Source organism: Lampetra fluviatilis, chromosome 20 (genome assembly GCF_964198595.1).
Source record: "Lampetra fluviatilis chromosome 20, kcLamFluv1.1, whole genome shotgun sequence".
In the NCBI taxonomy this organism is placed as follows: domain Eukaryota; kingdom Metazoa; phylum Chordata; class Hyperoartia; order Petromyzontiformes; family Petromyzontidae; genus Lampetra; species Lampetra fluviatilis.
The window spans coordinates 6,566,473-6,593,835 of NC_136294.1; the positions used below are offsets into that span (position 1 = coordinate 6,566,473).

Genomic DNA, 27,363 nt, shown 5'->3' on the forward strand with positions numbered 1-27,363 from the left:
AATAGCACCAAACCTCCTCTCAATTTGCACGCATAATTTACATATATATTGCGAAAGCCAACAGCAGGCACGACGACAGCTGGGCAACCAAGGGACGCTTTGCGTCAGCTCCCATGCGCCTTCAAAGTTGTTTAACTCTATTGTGTAATTTAATTCCTCAGCGTTGTGCATTACACCTGTATTGCCCCTCCCGCTCCGCTATCAACTTGTCGTCCACCGAGGTCACCCTTGCAAAAGGCACGTGACGTCTCTATGGGTTCTTCCCCGGCGGAATATCAGGCCGTTGGTGCCGCGATGCTGAGGGCAGGCAATGCGGGGCAGGCGTCTGTGAAGGCGTTCACAACCGGTACCTGCTTTGCCTCCCGGAGTCTTGGACACGACCTTCGTGTGCTGGGAATACTGGAATGTGTTGACTTCTTCTGTAAGTACAGCACAACGGACACAACCGAGCGACGACCACAATGCACCACGCAAATGCATACTCCATGGTATGAGGGCTATTAGCGTCAACTGCACTACCGGCAGGCAAATACCGCTGCTTACTCGCATCCTCGCAATGCTTCGTGCTGTAAATTGTATTGTCATCATTATATACGGAAGAGGAGAAGGGGGGGGGAGACTAAACTGTAAATTTTGAAAATGGTCTGGGTATTGTGGTTTAATTTGGTTGTTACACTCAAATACATCAACTCATATAACAATGACTTCTCTATTATAATTGTAAGCCAATTCTAGCATGAACATAAGTAATAAGGGGGGGGGGAAGCACTCACTGAACACATTAAGAGGAAAGGCTGAATAAGTGCGTATATTAACAAATGCATTTTAGTTCCAATGTTAATTCCAGCCAACACGTTTTTATGCTGCACATTATGTTTTATTTAAGAGAACAATGTCCTCCGACACTTTATTAAAAGTCTAGAAGGACGCATTTATAACAGCAGTATTTTCCTAAGCTGCTTTGGGCCAGAAAATAATATTCACATTCATATACATCACAAATTAACATTTAATAGCCAATAAACTTTTGTTCTTGTTTTTTGTGGAAGAAAACATTAGTTTTAAGAGGTCAACAAAAAAGACTCAAGATAATGAAACAGTGAAAAACGTGCCAATTCCAAACAAATGCAAAAACACAATTACCATGCAGTATACACGGTAAAGGTGCAGCCCTGCAATTGCTTGCTCACATCATTGCTTGCAGGAGGGCCTTTCACTCAAGGGAGCTCGACAGAGAGACCCTCTCGATGATATTTGGCCTACTCTTTCACACTGTTCAGACATTCATCTTGATTTGAAGCTTTCGTAACTGCAGGAATCCATACTCTTTGGTTCTTTCGGTAAAGTCACGTAGGTATAAAATAAAATAAAATACCTACGTGACTTTACCGAAAGAACCAAAGAGTATACTGTTCAGACATCTTGGAACAAATGGCGGTACCCGCACTTCACCCCACCACATAACCTGCCAGCGAAACGATTGTGGTGTACCCGTTTAACACCTATACTGTTGGTTAGACAGAGGCTGGTGGAGGTGGGGGGGGCAGAGAATTAAACTGGCGACTTTTGGATTCCATTTCAAATCCAGTGTGCTAAACCATGACACCCATGGCAGCAACCCACCTTACTGTGTAATCAACATCGGATGTGTTTTGTCAACTTCACGGGAAGCCTCACGCCTCGTAGACTATTTTGGTGCCACGTGAGAGGTCCCGTTGAGCTCAATTGTAATCCGATTTCATCGTAGTGTGAACACTGGATGGTCATGTAGCCTTCCCTTGGCCACATCCGTCGGGAAGCATGAACAGCCTTTATTGAGTTGCCTTTCGAAGGCCCGGCTCCCCTGAAGTGGCCGGGTACCAGATGTGAAGTCCGTTCAATTTTACATGAGCTGGCATGGCCGTGCGGAGTACGGCTCTCATGTTCAGATCATTCTATATTTTTGCACGTTGCCACACTTATTTATTTCTTTACACACACGCTCACTTTTTTTTCGCTGCATGATGTCTGGCACAGGGTCATTAAGGGGCAATTTGGTGTGACAGTTTTTCATGGACGCTCAAGTACTCGGGGCTATTTTAAAATAAGAAAGGCTGCATGAAGAGGTTAAGACTTCCATTGCCAGAATCAGAGAAATGTGTGGCAGGTCCAATGCTCTATGGGACGGGAGAAGTGGGCAGGCAGGTGTGGGAGGAGAGCTTAGTCATACGTTAATTTGTGATACCGCGTTTCTCTCATCCACAAGTTACAATCTCTCTACAGTATTTCGGACCGCTTGCTAAGATTCTATTTTACAAAGATTAATAATTCAAAAAAATAGACGAACAAAAATGTCGGAAAGGCTTCTACCGCTACTGTACCCATTGGCAGCGTTGAATTAAAAATATCAGCTGCCGGTGGGAATACAGGCGGCCCCTCTCCCCCCGCCCCCCTTAACACGTCTACAGCCAGTGCAAGAGCGAAACAAACGCGCAAAGCTTTGTAACGAGAAGGCTTTGACGACCAATATCACCGGCGAAACTTCGTACTCAAATTGTAAATGTCATTGGGTTCCCTCTCCAACACATCTGCATGCTGAAGTGGGAACTAATTACCACGTTTTGGTCACGTGACAGACGTTTCTAATTGGCTGCGTCGGGTGGCGGTGGATTAACGACGCATTTATATGTAAGCGATCTAAAACCTTTATTGTGGACAAATCTTCTTATAACACACACTGAGAAGCGTCGACATACATCTAAGACTAAACCAGCCTCGGTTTTTTTTTAATCAATGCACCAACTCGATACAGAGGAAGTGGAAATACGAGCAAAGCCTCCCCTCCCCTCCCCATTAGTAGAGCAACTCTTTGAACTGCCAAGAGACCAGCGAAAGACATGCGTAGGATGTAGGATGACGGAAGCGGCGTGCGTGTGCGCGTGTTTTCTTTGACTCATTACTCACACTAGGTACGGCTTGATTTCCGCAGGTGAATCCGGTACGTTATATTCAATCTCGTGGTGGCATACATAATTGGCCATTCCGAAGTCTCGTCTAGTGTGGTGACTAACACGGCCACGGCGTTTCCTGCCACCATCAAAGTCAACATGACCACCTGTAATTGGGGCCTGTTGGTGTCAACTTGGCACAATGGCCATCCCTCTAGGATAGGTGCATTATGGCTGGGTGTTTTTGCTTTGACAAACATTAACCACAATGCCACAAACACCCGCCTGTGTAATCTATCTTTGAGGATGCTATTGTTTTGGATGCTTTTGTTTTTTGCTATAAAAAAGCCCCCACACGATTTTCCCTCGCTTTGTACGCACATATAAAACGACAATTTAGGGTAGTTATTTGCAGTTGTGGTTCTATGGCAAATATGTTCCACTTTACATGATAGTATTTTATATGTGAGTCTGGATAGTGTTTTGGTTTTAATATATTATCCAATTTTAACTCTATTGTCACGATACATTTCGCTGTTGTGTGTCCGCCACAGTGGCCTGTCTTTGTGCTATGTGATGCTTCTTACGTAGTTATTCGATGCAAATTCATTGGTATTTTACAGCATCTATGTATGTTGAACTTCCTTCGCACCTTACATCGCCAACCGTGATAATTGGAGGTCTAGCAGTGCACCTCGTATCAGACGGTATATACATCTAAAATCATCATTGCTGTCCGAATTTAGTTTTTTTAGGTTGGACCGTGCGTCGTCCGGCATGATATCGGACGTTTCGTTCCACGTGATGGGAGTTCAGTCTCTGAAGAAGCTTCCCCCAGCACGCGGAGAAGGGAAATGTCGGCCATCGTGACAGAAAACACAACGGAGAGCTGTATAGCGCAACCTGCAGAAAACCTACACGTCAGGTATCAAACTTTCATGAATATGCTCACAGCAAACACGCATGCCGGATGGGGAGGCCTGCACTGAGAAACCTGCAAGTGACCAGGAACCTAACATGCAAATGCATATTTAATTTGGCCAAGGATTAAGTTTGAGCAAAGAAACCCGAGAAAGAGCAGCGCTATTTGGGTTTTATGCAAAAAAAATTATATAATAAACGCTCGCTCTTGATGTCCTGGGCATTTTTATGCACTTTGCATACAGCTGAAGAAGAACTTCTCCGACGTACAATTGGTTCACGTTGAATTGATTATAGCTTCATCTTCAAATGTCTCCTTCATGCACAATTCAACAGCCTTAATCCATCTCCTTCTCAGAGCCCAGCCCTCCCAACCCCTCCTCCGCCCCCCCCCCCACCACCCCCATCTCGATGGCATCAGAACCCTAACAACTAAGTATCTGGAAGAGTAAAACATGCTCCCGATAGGTTCTATGCATTTGAAATGAGACTGGCAATACAAATAAACGTGCTTTGTTTTGTCGCACTGCATTTCAATTAATCCGCTAAAGCGAAAACCATACCTGCGAGTAAGCGTTTAAATGGATGTCTGCTGTGTACGGCCAATTGGGGAGCTTCAACAAACAGGACAAAAAAATAAACATTTGCCACCAAGAGACCTAACACTTCCTACCAATGGGACCTTTGCTTCCTCTGAAGATGCAGAACATTCATTACAGAATTCGTACACTTTGGAACTTTCCAAAGCTCCCCCTTAAGGGACATAGCACATTGCACATTTCTCTTTTGAGAAGCAAAAATAACAAACAAAAAACATACCCAAAGGTGTTTTGCCTCAGAAGCCTCGTCTCAAGCTTGCTATCCATACAAAGCAGCCGTGCACTGTGGAGTGTGTGTAACTCAAGTGTGCCTCGTTTTTTATTGGGTCAATCTTTTTTTTATGATGTGCTTGTGATCAACAAGTCAGTGCGCAAGGCTTCTCGAAAGCAAATGTGTCTCCAACTAAAATGCAAACGTTTTGATGACGGCTACAGGCAGTGCAAATCTAGGACATCAAACTTGACGAGAAGGCATTGAATTTACTCCGTGACCCTTGCGAGATTCACGAAAGCGCACAACCATGTAGCGCACACCGGTGAGATGCAATGGAGAGCACATTGGACTTACAATCCAGTATTATTATTTTTATTATTTTTATTCACTTTATTTTTATTATGTTATTGTTATTTTCGTTTCTATCTACGTGACTTTACCGAAAGAACCATAGAATACAATCCAGTAGTAAACCTTGCGGTTCAATTCCGGGCTCACTGTGCCGGCAGTTGAAACAATGTGGGGCAACGTTTCTCAAATCCCCGCGTGTGTCTCTGTCCACCCAGCAGCGAGAAACGGTTAGACCACAGATCGTCGACGGGCAGGATCGCACGTGGTGGGGGTAAAGTATGGGTACTGCCACCTATTCTGAGACATTCTGGGCCAGCGGGGGAAGAGTAGGCCAAATACCGTGTGCGGGAGCCCTCCAGAGGTCCCTTGAGTTGAGGCCCTTCTACCAGCAGTTGCATGAGGAAAAAAAAATTGCAGGAATATATACTGCACGCTACTAAAAATTTGCATGCCGTTACTTTGATGTAAAACGTGAGCTGCCAAGTTCTCATATGGCAAGTGGAATTATTAACAAGTAATTCTCATTCAGGGCAAGGTGATGATTAGTGGAGTAAATTTTGCATGAACTTATACACTGGAGCTGCTGTCATATAATGCCTCAAAATCAAACAACTGACCCAAGAAAGAGATCATTATTACAGTGTATTTCGGAATTGTTCGACCCTCAATGTCGTGAAAGCTTGAAGTAAAATTACATCCATCTCCACCTTATACACCCTCTTGAGAAAATTAATTTTGAAAACGAATCAAACCAATTATATTGTCGTAAGCTCTTAGAACATTCATGTTTTCCCCTTTAAAAAAAAACCTCTCAAAGGTTATACGTTCAACAGCAACCGTTTATACAAAACAAAATGTGAGAGCTCCTTTTGGCCTGCGTCATATTTATCGAGTTAACGATGAAAATTCAAAACATTCTTATCCTACGCTCATGCCAAACGCATCGCTAGTCTTCTCAAAGCCAACAATTACGTTGAACGTAACAATGTTCATTCATTGCCAAAGAATGCACGCCTCGTGTTGCCCTTTAGGGACATTCGACGTTTTTACTTTCCACGCAGGCCATTGCACACACAACCGTAAACCGTCCTTCGGCATCACGGAACACAATGGAACTGCACAAAAAAATTAATCAATCGCTGATGCGTTATTGCGCGCAAAGAATGGAACGCGTCAAATTGAGCTTTGCTCGAATTCTCAGCAGCCAAAGCTCCGTGTAGCGTTGGAGGTTTCGCAATTTACCGCTGTAATGAGTGCTGTAATATAATGCAGCCATTCTTTCCCATCAAAGGTAAACTTTATATTCTTTGCAGATTATCTGGAGATTGCTTATTGTGGTGACCGACGATGTCAGTGTCCTATATTCATCATCAATCTGGCATGGTCAATCCACTGCTGAATGAAGGCCTCCCAAAGCCTTCTCTGCCATCTCTCCTGATCCTGCGATTTAACGAGCTGCTGTAGATGTGTTTTATATCCTTCATCAAAAACCTACTCTCATTGTTCCCACACAATTTAGTTTTGCTGAGACAAATAGGTAATTTTAGTCCCCGCAAGCCGAGATAAATTTGTCGGCAGACACTGGCAGTTCCCTGGACTTTCATTGTGGGTGGCACACATACAATATAACCATATTTCATGCATGACCAATAATAATCCCAGAAACAAACCCGAGATACAAACCCATCCAATGCCCTGTTGTGTCCACTTCTGTAACATGTAGAGGCACAGCCCTGGAATTACCAAACTTATTCACGGCACTGCCTTTCAGGAGAGGGAGTTCAAGTGTCCCTCTGGAAGGTATTTCTCACACTCTTCCACTGCTAGCCAGATGTCTTGGATGATGTGAGAGTAGCTACACTTTACTTCACCACTCGCACACAACCTGTCGATTGAGACTAAATGTGTCGCACCGATTTGTATCGCATCACACGAACTTTCAGATGTGCCTCTGCGGCCGTCTGGAATGCTCTCCCTTCCAATATTAGGAAGCCACTGGAACGATACACTTTTAAATCGAGTGTGAAAACTCATTTATTTAGAACTGCTTTTTGTGTTCAGTTTGTTGTCCTTCCCCCACACCTCCGATTAGCATGGTTGGCTACGTACGGTGCGAAAGAAGTTTAAAATACGTACATATATGACTGGGTGGATAGACGCGGCTGGGCGAGAGGGGGAACTTACTAAATTAGCAATATTGTTTCAACTTAACGTTCCAGCAGACCGAATCGAGTCTCTGTGGCATCTGGGTTGTAAGTGGAGTCCCGCGAACCATTAAACCACTGCACCATTCACATATGCCTCTGTGTCAGCAAAAAAAAAACATCTGCACTATCATGGTTAAATCATTAATCTTACAGTCGATAAGTGGCAAAGTAGTATATTGATCCCTGGATAAAGTATACACTAATTACTATTGTGTGGGCCAGTGTTTGCCGTGAATCTCCTTCTGTAGCATTAACCCAAAAAAAATTATGCCGATACACCTGATTTGGAGCCGGCGAAACACTCTGTATACGGAGGTAAACAATATCGTGGTCACATCTCAAACATTTTAAATTATATCATTGTGAGGGCCAAGGTTATCATCGTTCAATTTATTTTCAACCTGACCTTCACCGTGTTGTCATTTAAAGTACAGTACTTGCGAGCAAAAAACATTTCAATCTGCAGGAAGACTAGCGCCGCATAGAAACAAATACCAACGCCCTATAGAATGAAACAGAAAATAACTGTGAGCGCCGTTTGTGGAGAACATGACAAAATAAGCCGGAAGATAATATATATCCCTTCGTATATGCGTGTCCTTCGACGTAAACAATATAAACGTATAAATATTGTTTGCACTCACTGTCAACCACAAGGCCTTTCTCAGTGTACGGGCAGTCCTTGGGTTACGAACCTAATTCGTTCCTGAGATGCGTTTGTAAGTCGAACGACTTGTAAGTGGGGTGTCCGTAAGTCGAGGACTGCCTGTATATTTCAGCAGCATTGGTTGGAAGCAAGCAAACTCTGGACAGGGTAATTTTGGCGAGATGGTATCTGCCTCGTCTGGTATGCAGGACGTCATGGGTTCGATCCCAACCCTTGACGCCTGCCGTATATTTGGAGTTTGCGGTGTCTCTCTCCCAGTGGCGGCGTGGATTTTTCTCTCCACAGTTAGAAACGTGCGCTTGGAGTAGTTGGCTGCTATAAATTTCCGCATGATAAGCCACTTCGTTTAGCTATTATTTGTGTACAGGTCGCTTCTGGAAAAAGAGTTATACATCTCAGTGGGCCTTACCTGGAAAAATAAACATCTTTATGTTTTTTTGCTTCAAACTAGAATCCATATCGTAAAGATATTACATATGGCAGTTCACACGCATTGGTTCATGCAAGCCTGACTAAGCTAATGAGACACTATTTTTAGAAACTGGTGCAAAGTTTGCTTTAATTTAACCAATGCTGCTTAAATTATTTATTGTTAAAATCAAGCAGAATCGATTAAAGATAGCAACTTGACTTTTGCCCTGTGTTATGGGATTACAACCAGGTGAATGGACGCCTTAATATTAATTTCTATGCAGGTGGCCACATGTATTCACAAGGGGAAGACACAATCCTATCGGTCTACTTACGTATGGAAAACCGCATAAAATATGAACACCTGGGATACCGTAACACAGACTCATTAGGTTGTGCTTTGTGCCGTCAGGTCTTTGGGTGAAGCTTCAAATCTCACGGGAGTGCGGGCTGAGCAGTGGGGACTGGGAAATCGTTACCCCTCGCCCACTCTCACCCTCCTTATTTATCTCAGTTTTTCCCACCTGACTCCCCCGCACATAACTGCATAACGAGCGCGCTGTGTCTCCTCTAGTCCTGCACAACAAAACACGGACAAAGATCCCCCGTATAGCCTCGACAGATCGTTTGGGGCGAGTGCTGTTAGCGGCCGGAATGACACTCGGGTGGGTGGCCAGCACCACACCCGACCGCCGTTGTCTTCCCAGTGTACACCCGGTACTCATTTGACACTGAATTGACCTAGGGGAGGCCCAGGACCAGTTGCCGTCACTGGTTTTGGCCATGTCTCTGGCTTCGTAGCACAGCGCGCTAACCGCTACACTACCACTTCCCACAACAGTACACACACGTCACATGGTTACATTGATTACTGGCCCAGATGGGATTACACTACGCTTGGCAACAATTATCACTTTCTTGAAAGCAAATAATTTCCATTTCTAAAATGCCCTAATGGCTGCGGATCACACTTCCATGGCATTCATTGTGTGCAAACTAAAATGAGAAATGTTTATCTTAATAGTGCTGTCTGAACGATTAGACGCTTAATTGTGGGATAATTGTATTTAGATGCCGTAAAAATCCGAATTCTATTGCAGCTCTGAAATTGTTAACACCCTTCAGAAGAGGGTCTAGCCAGTGCAGGGTTAAGCTAGTGCGGGGCCTGTAGCATATGTTATAAAGGCGCCCTAAGTAAAAACATGAATATTAAAACACGTAAATGTTTCACTTGCATAGTAAAATAATTGTATTTTTTCATTTGCTATACAGTCAGATACTACGACAAATCGCTAACCTTAAACACCCAGTCGTTCATAAAAGTTGAAGGCAGTATAGTACTATAGTAATATAGCATGTGCGGAATCACTGCACTAGCATTGATAGCTTGAACACATTTAGCGCGGGGCCCTTGAAAGTGCGCGGGGCCCGTAGCATATGTAGCTACTTGTGCTACAAGGATAATCCGGCACTGCGTATAGCCCAAAACGAGCAATTGCACGGGCTTAAATTGTGCCGCCTCTGATCACAATTACCCACAACGATGCGTCCGATCTCTGAAGCTCAGCAGGTTTGAGCCTGGATAGCAGCGCTCGGATGGGCAACCGGCAGAGCAATGCCACGGGTCGTCATTAGGCGGCTTAAAAGCTGTGCCCTGCGTTGGTCAGCAGAAGGCAGTGCAGGCAAACCCGTGGTTGTGCTGTACTTCTATGCTCTCCGACGTGTATGCCTCCCCACGCCTTCGTCAACGCGCACCACTCACCATCGTGGTGAAGTATGGTTCAAGCAACTCCCAGGTGACCCGCACGGCGTGAGGAATGGGAGCCCCTCATCCAGCAGTGGATTGACACAAATATTTCTTCCCTCCGAGTTCATGTGCAAACGCAATAACAGGTTGTTATAGGGCCTACTATACCGTGGGCACTACTCCAACGTCTACGCTTCCTGCCTGCACTCACCAGCATGGTGAGTTATGGTTAAGTAACGCCGACAAAGGCCATAACCCTGCGGTAAATGTACAAACTTCTCCACCCACATCGGCTTGCATGTACGTACGTAGAACTTCTTTTGCACAACGTACGTGGGCCAAGCGTGCTAATCGGAGGTGCGTGTTGTGTCGTTAGGCAAGCGCACCGCACTGGCTTCACGAGAGGAACACACAACGACTGGCACTGGCTTCATGAGAGGAACACACTACGACTGGCACTGGCTTCACAACAGGAACACACAACGACTGACACTGGCTTCATAACAGGAACACACAACCACTGGCACTGGCTTCACAACAGCAACACACAACCACTGACACTGGCTTCATAACAGGAACACACAACGACTGGCACTGGCTTCATGAGAGGAACACACAACGACTGGCACTGGCTTCACAACAGGAACACACAACGACTGGCACTGGCTTCATAACAGGAACACACAACGACTGACACTGGCTTCACAACAGGAACACACAACCACTGGCACTGGCTTCATGAGAGGAACACACAACGACTGGCACTGGCTTCACAACAGGAACACACAACGACTGGCACTGGCTTCATAACAGGAACACACAACGACTGACACTGGCTTCACAACAGGAACACACAACGACTGGCACTGGCTTCACAACAGGAACACACAACGACTGGCACTGGCTTCACAACAGGAACACACAACGACTGGCACTGGCTTCATGAGAGGAACACACAACGACTGGCACTGGCTTCACAACAGGAACACACAACGACTGGCATTGCACTTGGTGGGGCTGGGGGTGGAATTCCGCGCGACGAAAACGACCCCGGGGCAATTGTTAAGGACGCATTATTATTTTTAAATTCAAAAGCGCGTGCTTTTGAACGAGGCGGTACGTACCGACGCAGTGGGGAATCGAGCCGTCCCACACGCCGGCCTTGGTGCAGTACAGGGCCGGTGGGCCGACCAGGCGATACCCTTCGTCGCACGAGTACTCGATGTGGGTCCCCTCCGTAGCCCGTGCGTTCCCTTCCACGATCTCCGCCCGGCCGTTCGAGAAGTCGGGGGGCATCTCGGGGCACATCCGCACTGCAACAACAACAACAACGAAAAAAGGACGGCGAATTCATGTGAATTTGTACTTCTTTATTTCGCTACCCCTTGTTAGGTTCATTTTGCAGTGGACGCCCGCCCGGTATCATGGCTATCATAGTGGACTTGCAATTAATGAGGTCGCAGATTCGGTTTGATCATATAAATAACCCAAGCGGCAATGGATACCCATTGTCATTCATATGCATTCATGAAACCCCCACTTCGCGCACAATGAGCGCACAAGCGATGTAATCACATCTACCCCTCTTATCTGTTTAGGGAACGAAACAGGAGGATTTCTCCACAAATCCGGCTGTCACCTGATGAGGCTAGTTGAAACGTCGTACTCAGATTGTAAATGTTGTGGCTTTGCCCTCCAACACATCGTTCTGTTTACGTGACAACCCTTACTAATTGGCTGTGTCGGTGGTGGCGGGTTTAACGATACATTTATATAGTTACGCGATCTAACCCCCCCAAAAAAACTATTTTGTACCATACTGGACTTGCAATTAAAGAGGTCGCAGATTCTGTTTGATCTCCCCTCACGGTAGTTGCAACAATGGTTACCTTAATCCCCCCCTCCTCCCCCCAGTCCCTGTCTACCCAGCGTTATAAACGGGGAGACCACAGTTAGTCAGTCGGCAGGTTGTCTAAGCAGAGTGTGGCTACTCCCACCTATTTCGAGATGAATATGCCAGCATGGAAGAGCGGGCTACATCACCTCCCTGGTTCTCCCTCGTCTAGTGGATTCTCTTGCACCAACGGTGAAGTGGGCAACTCGTACACCAACACTGCATACAGTGTTGGTGTACGGTGCTTCTTCTGCAATATTTTGCTGTCTGTTCTTGGATTTTCTGTTTGCACATAGTCACTTTAAGATGTTTTCTTGTTCATGTTTTTGTTTTTTGTTTGTTGCGGTTGCACCCGATTCAAGAGCCGAATGGCTCACAGGGCTATACCTAATAAATGAACTTGAACTTTTTGGGGCTGCACCTTAGAAACGTATTTCTTTAGAGCTGCTTTATGTGTGTTTAGTTCGCCCCCCCCCCGCCGCCGCCACCGCATCTCCAAATTAGCACGGTTGGCTACGTACGTTGCGAAAGAAGTTCAACATACATTGTGTTTTTGAAAAAAAAATCACAATTTTCTTAGCACAGGCTCAGAGGCCTACAACTGAAAAAGGCCAGCGACTAAGATAACTCATGATTGCGTAGACGACACGAACACATGCTCTAGAGGTCCTCTGCCCGGAGCAATCCACCTGAACAGTTTTTGTTTTTGTCCTCAGAGCTGAAAATGAGTCAAATAAACCGAAAACAACGTTAAGTACGATACTTTTATTGTGCAGTCATTGGCTACCAGGCTGAGCTCATCAATTTGGCCCACTAGAGAACGTGGTTTGTAATCATGGTTGCTAGAATTGCAACCTATGATCCCATGTCTGACGTGGTTAAAGCCCTCTGAGTCATCCGACCATCTCCAATTTGTGAAATCTGAAGATACTCGTTGTGACGTTTCAAACCGTCAAGAATAGGAAGATAAAAACCACACAAATGCGTCATTCATAAAATAGTTTTTTGTTGAATGTCAGCTAGGAACACCATTCAAATGCAATTTGTCCGTCAGTTCGCAGACTTAGTCACTGCAGTTAAAAAAAAGAACTCCTCCCACGTATGGGCCACAATATTATCCCTTCCTTTTATTTCCGCGCTGAAGAGAGAGAAAGAGGTCATTTCCTGACACAGTAGCCAATTATATATCTTGTTTGTTTGTTAACGGCAATGATTGTAAAGCATTTTACAGCTGTTTTTTTTTTGTACACGGACCCCGATAATGAATTTGAAGTTGGCACGCTCGCGCCGATGTCTTCGATGTGCCACCCGTGCATTCGTCTTGTGAATAATGTTCCCAACACTCACGCCTGCCCTTCTCGGAGCCAAATCCGAAGCAATTCACACAGGAGCTCAACAGCGATTGATCACAGCACGGCACTACACATTGAACCGGTTGGCTTCTGGTGGATGGGAACAATGGGGAAAATAATCAATATTAAAGTAGGACGTACTGGTTGGGTGGTTCAAGGATCAGAGAGAGAGAGAGAGAGCACTGAGCCACCATTGTTGAAAAGCTGTGTTCACATCCAGGTAAGCACTCGTGATTAAACCGGGTTCTTAAGTCAAAATGAGCCGATGGTCTCAGCCTGGTCACCACCCATGACTGCATGCACGACGCATCATTTAAAATTCGGTTTGTTGTTTTTTTTTGTGCACGTGATTTGGCAGAATCCAAGCTGGATAACAATAATAATAATAAAAAGGGCTTTGCCTGTTAGGCAACAAACATTTCTTTGTAGCAGCGCGTGGGAGAGTGCAGCACCTGAAGTGTGGATTCAGAGATTGCACTTGAAAGGCATCGCGGATGTGTTCTATGATATCTCCTTCCGCAGGCCTTTATTCCCGTTTTAACACGTAGGCTTTCGCGACCAATATCATCCATAATCTCGTTTTGTTTTTTTGGGTTAGATCGCGTAAATATGAATGTGCCGTTAAACCCGCCACCACCCGTTAAACCAGTCACAAATCTGGCTGTCGCCTAATGATGCCGGTTGTAATTACTGGCAAAACGTCGTGCTCAGATTGTAAATGTTGTGGCTTTGCTCTCCAACACACCGGTATGCTGTACTAGTAATGAATTGGCATTTTCTGTTTACGTGACAAACCTTACTAATTGGCTGTGCCGGGTAGTGGCGGGTTTAACGACACATTTATATTTACGCGATCTAACCCCCCCCCCCCAAAAACCTGTATTATTCTCATGTCGGGGGTGGTAATGCATAGCTCTGATAGAGTTCCGAATCGTAACTTGTTCCCATGACGTGAAAATTACAGCACAATCGTATCGCTATGGTGATAAGAGATGCAAAGAAGTGGGTCGCATTCAGAGGCGAAGCAAATGACTCTGTGCTCGCTGTGCCCAACATGTACGCCAATTAATCGGAGCACCAACAAAAGCAACATTTGAAGAAGAAGAAGAAGAAGAAAAAAACCTCTTAACCTGAACACCGTATCTTAAGAAAGCCTTCGCATAGCAGCTATCAAGCTCGGCAATGACTAAGGCACAACGTGACATCGTATTGTGTAGTCCGCAAGGGATTTCAATCACGCGTTCGGTGTATTTATAGAGCCACTCATTGTTTCTGCTGGGCATAAACTTTAGTTCGCTCCTAATTAGTGGTGCTGCGGTGTCCATTTACAAGTTAAACTTCATACTTATTGGCAAAGAAGATCCACTGCGCCGCCTTTGCCAGTGCGTGAAGAATGTGTGTCGCACAATACATCGCGTTACGGAATAAAATAAACGATGGGATGAAAAAAAAAGTGATGACACAAACTCACGATGCACTCCACACCACCACCTCCTGTGAACCCACAAAAATATTGATGCTTCTCCAGTCAAGTTCTGAATGCTCATGAAGTGGGTATGGCCACTTCACAGACAAAGATAACTGCATACATGCACACACATGTTCATGACGTATCATGTTAACATATGCGCGTGGTACGGTTAAAGCTTGCATGGGGGATGGGAGGGGGATCAAAGTTCAGAACCAATATTAAAGCTGAAACAAGCAGTTGTTAGGCTAATTTTGATTCCCTTATTATTACGATTCTCTAACCGTATCCTCAAGTGAAACGGGTGCATTGACATCGGAGGTTACAACAGTATATTGAAAAAAGTATATTAACACACTTGAGTCTGCGCTTACTAATGATATCCCTTTTTTCATAGAAATATTTTTTTTTATCATTAAAAAGTTCCAGTTTCAGGTTTTTTTGGTTAGATCGCGTGAACATAAATGTCATTAAACCCGCCACCACCCGACTCAGCCAAATCGTTCACGAATCCATCCATATATACAGACACAGACACAGTTTCAACCGAGACGACGGTTTTAAGCTCAGCAATCATTGTAAAGATGTTATCAACCACTTTGGATCATGCCTTGATTTGTGTTTTCTTGTTAACCTCCACCGTCAGCAGTGTGGATGTGTGTATCGAGGTGCAATGCCCCCCCCCCCCTATCTCTCTCCCCCTATCTCTACCCCCCTCTATCTCCCCCTATCTCTCTCCCCCTATCTCTACCCCCCTCTCTCTCCCCCTATCTCTCTCCCCCTATCTCTACCCCCCCTCTCTCTCCCCCTATCTCTCTCCCCCTATCTCTACCCCCCTCTCTCTCCCCCTATCTCTCTCCCCCTATCTCTCTCCCCCTATCTCTACCCCCCTCTCTCTCCCCCTATCTCTCTCCCCCTATCTCTACCCCCCCTCTCTCTCCCCCTATCTCTCTCCCCCTATCTCTACCCCCCCTCTCTCTCCCCCTATCTCTCTCCCCCTATCTCTACCCCCCCTCTCTCTCCCCCTATCTCTCTCCCCCTATCTCTACCCCCCCTCTCTCTCCCCCTATCTCTCTCCCCCTATCTCTACCCCCCTCTCTCTCCCCCTATCTCTCTCCCCCTATCTCTCTCCCCCTATCTCTACCCCCCTCTATCTCCCCCTATCTCTCTCCCCCTATCTCTACCCCCCTCTCTCTCCCCCTATCTCTCTCCCCCTATCTCTCTCCCCCTATCTCTACCCCCCCTCTCTCTCCCCCTATCTCTCTCCTTCTATCTCTACCCCCCTCTCTCTCCCCCTATCTCTACCCCCTTCCTCCCCCTCATTGGCTGACTGGCTGCCCCGCCCATGCTGTTCACGCTGCACAAGCTCCCCTCCCCCCAACTCTCGTCCCCCACCCACTCACTTTGGAAACGCTTATAAGCAGTTGTTCTCTTTTCTCTCCGCTTGTGTTGCGATCGAAACGTCGTGGGTTTTTTTATTTTATTACTTTGAATTTATTTGTAATTGAAAATTATTTTATTGTATTAAATAATTTTTTTATCTACGTGACTTTACCGAAAGAACCAATACTTTTTTAAAATTGTTTTATATATTTTTTATTTTATTATTTCCCTTCTACGTGACTTAACCGAAAGAACCAAGAATAACCAAGAATATAGTAAGGTTTGTCACATAAACAGAACATGCCAATTCGTTACTAGTTCAGCACACTGAGTACAACCTTCTGCCAGTAATTACAACCGGCATCATCAGGCGGCAGCCAGACAAATCTATAAATGTTGTGGATTCACTCTCCAACACACCGGTGTGCTGTATTAGTAACGAATTGGCATGTTCTGTTTACGTGACAAACCTTACTGGGTGGTGGCGGGTTTAACGACACATTAATATTCATGCGATCTAACCCCCCCCCAAAAACCCCACCGTATTATGTATGATATCGGTCGCGAAAAGCCTACGTGTTAAACAGACGTATAGTTACAACCAGTTTAAAAAGAGGAAGGTTGAGATTAGATGGGCGAGACCGTGTGCAAAGGTTAGGGCAGGGTTACTGTGACGGGCACTCGGATGTCGCGAGACCAAGGGGAAAGAGGCGATTCTGCACGGCACTTGTTAACGAGACCGCAACGCCCGGTCACACACAATCGAGCGATCGGTCGCGCAGACGAGTCCCTCTCGAAATCGCCACCACTTAAAATCGTCGCCCCGCAGCTGCTTTTGTCCGCGTCCGAGCGAGTAGTTGCCCAACAAGGACATAATCCAGCAGGGCTGTAAGCGAGCGATCGCAGTTTTTGTGAATGCTTTACGTGGCGATGAAGTACGTCGCGAACAAATTTGCCGAGCAGATCGCCGCTGGATTGTAGAGTCTTTACTGCGTGCAACCGGATTTTTTGCCTCGCGGCTCGCAACCAATTGCGGAGGTGATGTCCGCACATTACGGTCGCATGCAACCAAGAGGTGCAACGAATCGATCGGATGTGGACCCCGCTTAAGGAGTCAACTCATGAAGTTTCGTTTTCCAAACTTTTGCACCGACTCGGAAATGGGGCAGCAGAAGGAAGGAAGCAATGGCACGGAGCAGTTGGAGCTAATGGCTTCACCGGGACTTTGAAAGGCTTCCTCTATCAAATCATCCATCCGTGTCACAAAACTCGGGCAAATGCGCCGCGTGCGCAACTCTCCACGGTTTGTTTTTGGGTCGCACTGAATCCTTTCCACTCTTGCATTCTGTTCCCTGAAGAATAAAAGGAAATCGGGTCGAATAAAAAAAAACCGCACACACACAGACTGCGCCACGAGCTGAAAACGCATCCCCGAGGGCCAAACAGCGCAACCGTGAAAGCCTCAAGCGGCAGCAGTGTGCGTGAGTGCGTGTGGGTGTGTGGGGAGCGGTGGCGTAGCGGTTAGCGCGCTGCACTACGAACCTGGCGACCCGGGTTCGATTCCCGCTCACGGCCAACAACGGTGACGATTATCCGAACCGGTCCTGGGTCTCCCCTAGGTCGACTCAGCCTCAAATGAGTACCTGGTGCGGTGTGTAGTAAACATCGCCACTGGGAAGATAAAGGCGGGTTGGGCGTGGTGCTGGTCACCCACCCCCTCGTGTAGCGTTCCGGCCTTCATAGGTGCTCACTAACAGCACAGTCTGTTAAGGCTTTTCGGGGGATTTTTGTCTTTGTGTGTAAAATACTGTGGGGAAGCGGCAGTGTATGGGTTCAGCGCGCTGCGCTACGAACCCGACGACCCGAGTTTCATTACGCCTAACGGCCAACACCGGTGACGATTATCCGAACCGGTCCTGGGCCTCCCCTAGGTCGACTCAGCCTCAAATTTGTAGCTGGTGCGATGTGCGCCGTGCCGACCTTCACAGGTGCTCGCTAACAGCACTTGCACCAACAATCTAGTAAGGCTATAGGTGGGGTATCTTTGCCTCTAGCGAATGTAAAATCTTGCTGGTGCGCTGCAACGGGATAGAACGAATTGCGCGACAGAATAAATTCCATTGACGTTTTAGGCCCAGTGCCCTCCGCAGCAGCAGCGGGGGGGGGGGGGCTGCGATCTTCTCGCGCGCTACAACAAGAGCATCGCGTCTCCCGTACGTACAGCATTTGGTCTCCGTGCCCATGTCAGACCAGGTGCCGTTGGGCAGGCACTTGCGAACGTGCGGTCCTTGGATCTCGCGGCCCGCCTTGCACACGTACTCGATCTCGTAGCGGATGGGCATCAGCCGCATGAGCTGCACCTGGCGGTAGCTCAGCCCCATGTAGCGGATCCCCGCGTAGGGCGGTGGGTCCATCTTGCTGCAGCCTGCGAGCGGACACACGCGCACACACGCACACACACACACACGCGCGCACGAAACACAAAACAACACACACAAAAAGCAGAGGGGAGGGTTTTTATGGCGCATGGAGGCGTAAGGAAGATCCGTGTCGGTGCAACGGGCATTAACAACGTTAGGGATTTCCTGGAAGTGGAAACAAATAACGGAATGTGCAGTGGACAACCTACAGGCTATCTGCTCATGGATCGCGATGATGACGACGGTGATTTCCTGCTCAAAATCAGCTTTGAGGCAGTGCTCAGCTCCAGTTGACAGCCCTGAGGCAGTGGTGGAAAATTCGCCACTCCTTTGTCAGGGGTGAGTGTCTCTATAGGACAACCACTGTTCTTCTTCACTTCCCCACAAATTGGTAGCTATTTTATCATCCCTGTAGGGATGATAGGCTGAGTCTATCCCCAACCAGGATTTGAACTAGCAACCGTCGGATTGATTGCGAGCTGTTCGATCTACTGCTGAGCCACCTGGCAGGGTATGTAAATAATGTATGATTATTAAAGTGAATGATAATACGAGAAAGCGAGCATGTGCGTGTTTCCATTCTTGGATCCATTGCCTGGTCTCATGATGACGTCTATCACGCCTTTCTTTTTTTTTGCAATGTCACAAAATAAAAAAAATTGGACTACACGGGGCCCATCCCTTACGAATGACACTAAAACTGCACCTGGGTGGCGTGGTGGGATGGGCATATCGGTCAATGTGAATATATAACAACACTGCGAATACACTGGACAAACATCACAGTTAATGAACGTATCACTGCAGAGATTCCAAACAAAAAACACACACACACAGACACCCTGCCCTGGTAAGTGCTGCTCCACTGCCATCGAAGCGTGTGGGGTTCAACAGTCATGTGAAAAAAGAGGGGAACTAATGATACGAGAGGACCTTCCTGTACAAAGAGTATGCACTCATCATTGTGCACTGCAAATGCCATTTGCAACACTTTCCTGTTGTATAAGCAGCCAGTACAGCTGACTAGGTATGGCTGAATACATTGTCAGTTGAATCAAGAGGTAGGCAAGGCAAGGCCACTTTGTTTGGAAACAACATGAATAGAGGACTGGATGTGTTTTTGTTGTTGCATTAACGGGCAGGATGGCGGCAGGGTCAGCATGCCGGGAGGGGAGTTGTATCAGAGTACTCTTAGGTTTTTTTCGGTCAAGTCGCGTAGATACAAAATAAAAAATAATAATAGAAATCAAATAATAATAATAATAAATGAAAATAAATCAATTCAATCACGACGTTTCGTCGTGATTGAATTGGATTATTCCTCACTTGATACAGTAAATTTAGCTGTGACGGTCCCACCTGAAGACGGAGACTTGTGTTGCCTCTGAAACGTCGTGATTTAAGTGATTTATTTTCATTTATTATTATTTTATTCATATAAAAAATGTTTAATTTCACATTTTTTACCTACGTGACTTTACCGAAAAACCTAAGAGTATGAATCCTTGCAGTCATGAAAGCTTCAAATCTAGAATTGTATCAGAGTGGCTGTGGTGAACAATGAGTGAATGTGTGGCTGCTAACATTATCCTGGGTAAGAAGCAAATGAGCCTTAATAATGACACATCTGCAAAAAAGTATCCCATTGTTCTCAATAAAAAATGGCACTTATTTGCTACGACAGTGTCCTTCTGTTCGTGGCTGCCCAGTTGCACTGCTAGGCGCTAGCCAAGCATGCCCCGGCAGTAACTGTGATCCCAACACGCTCAGTGCGTTCCACCGCTCTGCGTAAAAATGTCAAACTACAAAAAAAAATGTCAAAGTGATTTGCCGTTCAAATGAGCATTGAGGCAGTGCCGATCTCCCATTTACAGCCCTGAAACAGGGGCGAAAATTGCTCAATTCCTACCGAGTCTTTCCATACGATACCCACTGTTGATCCCTCCCCACGAAGTGCTAACTCTTTTCTCAACCCTGAAGGGCGGATGGGGGAGGGGTTGAGTCAACCCTCAAGCAAAGGAACTTAACTCGCGAACTTCTCTGATTGACCCCTGATCTTCTCGCTCTGCCGCCGATTCCGATGCCAAGATGCTGCCATGCAGGGGCCGGCTGGCGGGGCCTACGCCAACAAATGCCACCACCGTACCCCCCTAAATCGACAAGTTTATTCCCTTGAGCGGTCAATCAACGTTGAGTTGCTACCACCCCATCCCCCCCCACAATAGCTCTACTGTGCCTCCCCTCATGCTACTTTGTATAAAATATATATATATACGTGAAAATTGCTCGCGTTCATTTAAAAACGGTAAATATACACATTTGTTTCTCTCTCCCGTCACATTGCCACCCAACTTTGTGTGCAGTGAGCTATCGTCGTGAGAAGCGCAACTAAAGCTGGGCGTGAAGGCGAGTGGGCCATGCGTTGGTAGCTGGCCGCAGGGAAAAAGGCAGCCTGCCAACACATTGCACACAAGGCTCCATCGCGCGCACTTCACGGGATCCCTGCACATTCGTTATTTTTCCTGCTCGAACGCTCCTTTGACAGGCACCATACCTACGAAATGTGTAAAGGAGAGCGGAGTGTGATGAGCCAAGCGGCGATAAACAGTCGAGGTGTAACAACGCTTCGGTTCATCCACCGATATCGATTCAGACTCATAATTATTTTTTTTGGGTTAGTCCATGTAATAATCCGGCTAAATATGTATTGTGAAACCATCTAATAGCTCCAATACAGCCACAAATAAATGTAATTGTCACCATGTACGGCGTTTTAATGCACCATTATTATTGTTTCAGCTCGCTGGCAAGTTAAAGTGCAATTCTCACAACCAATTTGGCAATAGACGTGACGATGCTTCGTTTGGAAATATGCCAAGCATCATCAGGGAACAAAAATATCCCCCCATCTACAAACTGTGGGGAGGCCTTCATCCAGCAGTGGATTGACGAAGGGCTAGAAACTAGAATCACTTTTTTTTTTATAATGGTCGGTATGCAGTGGGCCCATGTAATACCCACAGTCAGAAATGGTAACCACAGCCACCCCAATGTTTAAATAAAGGACGGATTCTCGAATTTAAATGCCACTCTGAATTGTGACAATGCATAAAGCCACTGGCAGACAGCGTTGGTGGTGAATCATTGCACATCGCTCGTACAGAGTGTGGCTTGCTGTTATGAGTTTGCTGTGAATAAAAATACACTTTTATCTAGGGCACTGAACTTTTTTTGTTGTTGCAGCGCACAGCATTGTCAGCACACAAAGACACAGGGTGGAAAAGCATAAAAGTGAAAGCAAAGAGACATGTGCTCCACAACATGTGCTTCGAGTATGAACTCGTATGTCGTTCGGCTGCTTAAATCAGCTGAACTCCTCTCTGTACATTCTTTTCACAGTGCGTCCTGTCCTTACGGAATGCAATTTCTGACTGCAGACCCTGGGAGCACAAATCTCACGCTGAGACGAAGTTACCTGACACGGGGAGATCAAGTGCAGCGTTACCACGTATCACCGAGCTCTCCGCATCGCCCACCGACATACCGAATCTGGGTTTGTTTTACTCCTTTGGTGCCAAACACTTCACTCTGCGTGTCTCCACCGCTGTGCAATGTTTAAAAGTCCCACGCGACGCGGGGAAAAAGTGTACGTGACCAGAAACTGTCCATTCCCATTACATACTCACCGGATGTCATTGCACATACTTCAGAGGCTTATTCAATCGTTTTGCATCATTCTCACCTTGAATTCGTCCACACATTTTATAATGGCAGTCTCGTGTCGTCTCTAAACATATCTTCGGCGTAATATCTGTGACGTTGTTACGCATGCAGACTGCACAACATCGGGGATTTTCCATAACCACACGGCAACATTTGCTAATTTTAGGCGAGTCAGATAATGAGACTCAATTTTGTTAACTTTGCAACTCGGTTAACATATCAACCCAATTATTTCCATTGAGTTTTTGGCCTATGACAGGGCTAGGCTTAATCCCAACCCTATCTAATTATCCCAGTTGACAAAGGATTTTGTGAAATTCTAGATTTGAAGTTTTCGTGACTGCAAGGATTCATACTTTTTGTGTTTTTTCGGTAAAGTCACGTAGGTAAAAAATAAATAAATGAAAAAATGAAAAACAAAATAAATAAATAAACATTTTGTGATTTAATTTAGTTGATTTTGTGAAAGTCAGTCATGCCACATTTTCGAAATTCCATCGATATTACAAGATGAAGCAGGACATTCAATATGATTCACAATGCTATATGACATGATATTCAAACATTGTAATTGAGTGAATAATGTTATAGTAATGTACAGGCCTCTGGTAATCCACTGCTGGATGAAGTCCTCCCCACGCCGTGTGTCGGTTATGTTGGAGCTGATTAACCATACTTCACCACACCTTTCAATGCAGGTTGGTGAAGGGGTGTTGTGGGAGGGGCCCTGAGGTCACTTGAGATATCACTCATGTCAAATCATCTTAGCAGTAGGTGGGAATCAAACTCAGGGTCGGTAGATTGATAGCGCAGTGCACTAACTTGTGCGCCACCACTCCACCGCCAACACGACATATAAGGGTAAATAAAGAACCATCTCGCGATTTGAAACACATTCCTGCGGAGGGAGCTGGTAGGAACGTTGGGTTGCTCGGTCAATGGGCAGGATCAACGGCGGCGTGGTGTATTCCGCAAATATGCCCGACTGTGAGGGCGGGCACAAGCCGGCGTGAGTAGGTTAAACGTTGAGTTTTATAAGGGCACCACGGGGTGACCAGTCCCTCCCCACCCAGCCCCACCTTCCCCACCCAGCCCCTCTCCACCCAGCCCCTCCCCACCCTCCCCACCTAGCCCCTCCCCACCCTCCCCTCCCCTCCCCACCCAGCCCCTCCTTCCCCACCTAGCCCCTCCCTGCACGACGGACGGACACAATAATCCCTTGTTGGCTGGTGTAACCAGGAGATTCCTACCAGTACTATTTAAGTAAGAACACACCACCTCATTGAGGCAATTAGTTGCCGAAGCAATCTTACACATCGAAGAAAATCAATGTCTGGTTACACGAATGCACCAATCGTAGTATAAATAATTTCAAGTGACATAATTGGTCTAATTAAACTGAAGAGAAGCTGAAACGACCAATACATCACAAAGTGCCCTTTAAACCTAGCAACAGCGACAGCTCGAGTCACATACCGCAATTCATAGGAGAGTATCATAATTGATAATACAAAATATATATATGGGGGATTGTATTGCACGCGTATGCATGAATGAACATTCTATTCACATTGTATTTTGCTTCATATACTTATTTGACACTTTCGGATTGTCCTTGACCTTGAACACTCTACAAAATGAGATATCACATTTCATGTTATTTTTTTTTTATCGCAGTATCTTTTACATTCTGCATTTTTTTCATTTTCATGCACTCAGTGATTATAACCAATATACAAATAGGCACATTATAATATGGTAATAAATAACTTAATACAATAGAATAAAATAATAGAACCACAACAGACATTTATTTATTATTCCAGTTTTTCAGTTTTCAAGTGCGGAAACAACAACATTCTCATATTGGTACAGAAAGTGGCAGGATAATCAGTCATTGAGTGAAAACCAAAACTGTCCAATCGATAATGTATACATGCACATATATTGCCATAATAAAACAATGGCTTTGCCATGGAATTTCAGTGTGCCGGGTTTTTTTTGCAGAAAAAGGAAAACAAATTCAGGAAATCCAATAGCTCGAACATGTGTTTTCTGCCATTATAATGCAATATATGGCAAGATCTGCCCAGAGTGCAATGTAAGACATTTATCCCAATGGCATATAGGCAGAAATGGCCGCATCATGTGTTCCTATTGCCTTTTTTCTAATTCGCTGGAGGAAATGTAAGAGTTTGTGGGCCTTCTGGAGCCTGGCATTAAGGCACCGCTAAGCCATTATCAATGATCTCAGGGGGGGCAAATGTCTGGATGATTGATAAGGATAAGGTCCACCCATGCAATGGATATATTAACAGCTTAAGCATGTAAAGGCAACTTCACTTCTTTAATATTAATGAAAAATAAAGTGACTCTTACAATACATCTTGTTTGTTTCTATACTCACTATTAATATACAATCCACTCAAGTTTATTTTATTAAAGATTCCACTAGGTGGCGACAAATTATATTGTTGGATGAAACCTGCTTACGTATGATGACGTAAGCACGTTAGGGCGAGCCCTCCCGGAAGCCATAGAGAATGCATTGCAGCGCCCCCGTTCGAAAAAAAACATCTTTGAATGTAAGTCTATGGGGCCACTCTGGGCGATTCTCAGCCGGAGTGAAATCGCCCAAAAAGAGGCGGTACTCCACAGAACGTGACATGACGCTGATTGGACTATATCCAGAGGCACAGTGACGGCTAGCGTGACTCTGTGGTTGAATGACATTGGTGGTGCGTCGCCCAATCGCCCTAATGAAGAAACCGCCCCTGTCAATGATGATGTTGATCCATTTGATGATGATGATGAATTTGATGATGAAAACCAACACGAATAAATTCTACACGCATGGATAACTTTGCACGTGCGGCACGCGAAGCTGATGAATGCAAGCTTCTGGATATTTAAGTAGAAAAGTTTGTTTCTTGACGGTCAGAACATCCCCGATTGTGACCGGGTGCTTTTGTTACGCAACTGGAGACAAAATCATTATTCCCCTAAAGGACACGTATTGCCCAAGGAGGAAACTTCAGTAACACTGATACATGGACACACTCCAGCGAGAGGTGTGCAGGGTGCCTTGAAGGTCAAATTCAACGCCGTCTCAGCTGTTCACACGTGAACTCGCGTGTCAAAGAGTGTCTTGAAAACCTCCTCACGCAACTCTCTTGTCAAACACTAGCCGACACACCGCAGCTGATCTGTGCTCCGCCCTTAAAGGGTCCTGTGACTCAACGCACCCTGGCTCAAGAAGTCAGCAAGGGGGATTTGCAGTGCGCTATCCGAGTCCCAATAAAATGGATTTTTAAGCCTTATACATAATACATCCCGTGCACGGACGTGCACAAGAGCTAAAAGTTCCCCTAGTGGCTATATCGCGCCACTACTGTGTAAAGACAACCTGGGTAATAAATGTCACGACAGAGCTCAGCTGCTGAACGGGGACAATAAAAAATAATTTGGCAAGAGCGCAGAATACACAGATCTATTTTTAACAGAAGCTGGTAGTCGTTAAAAAAAATGTACCAATGCTCACCACAGCGACGTGTTGATAGCGTGAACACTTGCAGCAAGGCTGATCCCCTTGACTGATGTGTTATTGCTAGGGAGCCTTTTTAACACAACTCATGGCACCACTGCGTAGCGTTTAATTGGGGCGTTCGTGTAACATCGCAGCACTACTGCATAGGCGATTGTACTGTATAGTTCGGGTTCTGCCGCGTGTTCAGCACGATGTCCGACGTTTCGCTCCACGTGCCCGAATGGGAGCATCAGTTTCTGAAGAAGAAGCTTCGGCTTCCTAAAGGAGCTCCAAGACACCGTGGAGCGAAACGTCGGACGGACGTCCTTTGCCGACTGACTCGCGGTGCACGCAAAAACACACTTGAGCAGAGGCGCCCAACAGTTGGACTCAAACTTACCAAGTGTCGCGTTGGCTCTGGTGGTGGCGGCGAAGGATTCCAGGAGCAGAAGGAGAGAAGCCAGGGCACGCATCGCGAGAAGCCGCTCCATCTGAAAGCACACGCGCAGCTGCAAACGCTCAGCGCCTCCTTGTTCCTCCCCATGTGCCCATTCATTCATTCATTTTTCCGTCTGTTGCCCCTCCTCCTTAGCATGCCGTTCCATTCAATAACTGCCCCGTGCTCATAAAAGCACCGCAGCACAATCACCCACTCATTAGTGTATCAACGGCAGGTACACCGGGACGCATATACACGGCGTCCCATAACTAATAATATATTGTTCCTGTTTAGTTAATTTTCCAAAATCTCTTGCAAGAGAGAGAGAGAGAGATGGCGAGCAGCCTTAAAAATATGACGCTGACGAATATTGAACTTACAGCGAGAGAGGCAAACATTGTCTAAAAGGCTGCAAGGAGAGGGTGGAGTACTTGATGGAATCGCACACAACGAAGGAGCGGGCCAAATGATGCAACTCGTGCCGCCCGTGCAACGAACGGGAGTGGAATGCAGCCGCGCGCCTATTGAAGAGAGAGAGAGGCAGAGAGAGAGAAAGCACGGAGCGCTGCTCCACTCTGCGATGCCTTGCGCGAGCAAGTGCGACTCGCTGATACACCGACGCAGCTACTTTGATCGCCATTGGTCGTTCCTTGTACGCGACTGTTTAAAATAGAACGCGGCTCGTACATTATCCAAACGCGCGCACTTGTTCTGCCTCCCGCCCCTGCACGCACGTGTGTATAATGATCTCCGGTGACGATGCCAGCGCTCGCAATCTCCATCCTCCTCCTCCTCCTGGACCATTGCTCGAAGTGTCAATCTCTCCGAGGCTCAAAGAGCGCTTCGGAGTGTGTCGTGCCCCAAGTGTCGTATCGGTGCAGCGGCCACAGCAGCAGCAGCGTCGCTCGCTCGCGCGATGGCAACGAGTGTTGCGAAGACGCGCGTTAAAAATGCATGGCGTACACGCACTAATGCGACGCGGTAATTCATTTATACAATAATACATTTGGAGTAATGTAGCCTGAGTGAAAATCAATGCAAACACTGTTCGTTTTTTTTCCCTTCTTCTTTTTCCATGGCTGCATTTACAAGTGACATCTCAATGCGCGCCACT

The 27,363-nt window shown here is 46.1% G+C and overlaps 1 protein-coding gene across 7 annotated transcripts in view; it reads right to left on the minus strand.

The window, feature by feature from the left end:
* LOC144937908 (gamma-aminobutyric acid type B receptor subunit 1-like) overlaps positions 1 to 27,147 on the minus strand; it is an 84,698-nt gene extending 57,551 nt beyond the window's left edge. For 3 of the 7 annotated variants that reach the window (XM_078865509.1, XM_078865508.1, XM_078865504.1), the window contains exons 1-5: positions 26,984 to 27,147; positions 26,211 to 26,301; positions 18,363 to 18,566; positions 11,169 to 11,357; positions 351 to 419 (exon numbers count right to left, since the gene is read on the minus strand). In XM_078865509.1, the coding sequence (XP_078721635.1) occupies positions 351 to 419; positions 11,169 to 11,357; positions 18,363 to 18,566; positions 26,211 to 26,301; positions 26,984 to 27,031 (601 nt within the window). In that variant the 5' untranslated portion in view covers positions 27,032 to 27,147. Of the gene's footprint in view, positions 1 to 350; positions 420 to 11,168; positions 11,358 to 18,362; positions 18,567 to 26,210; positions 26,371 to 26,629; positions 26,762 to 26,983 lie in introns of those variants that run through there. The other 4 variants (XM_078865505.1, XM_078865507.1, XM_078865506.1 and 1 more) reach the window with 4 other exon arrangements.
* Positions 27,148 to 27,363: the final 216 nt, after the last annotated feature.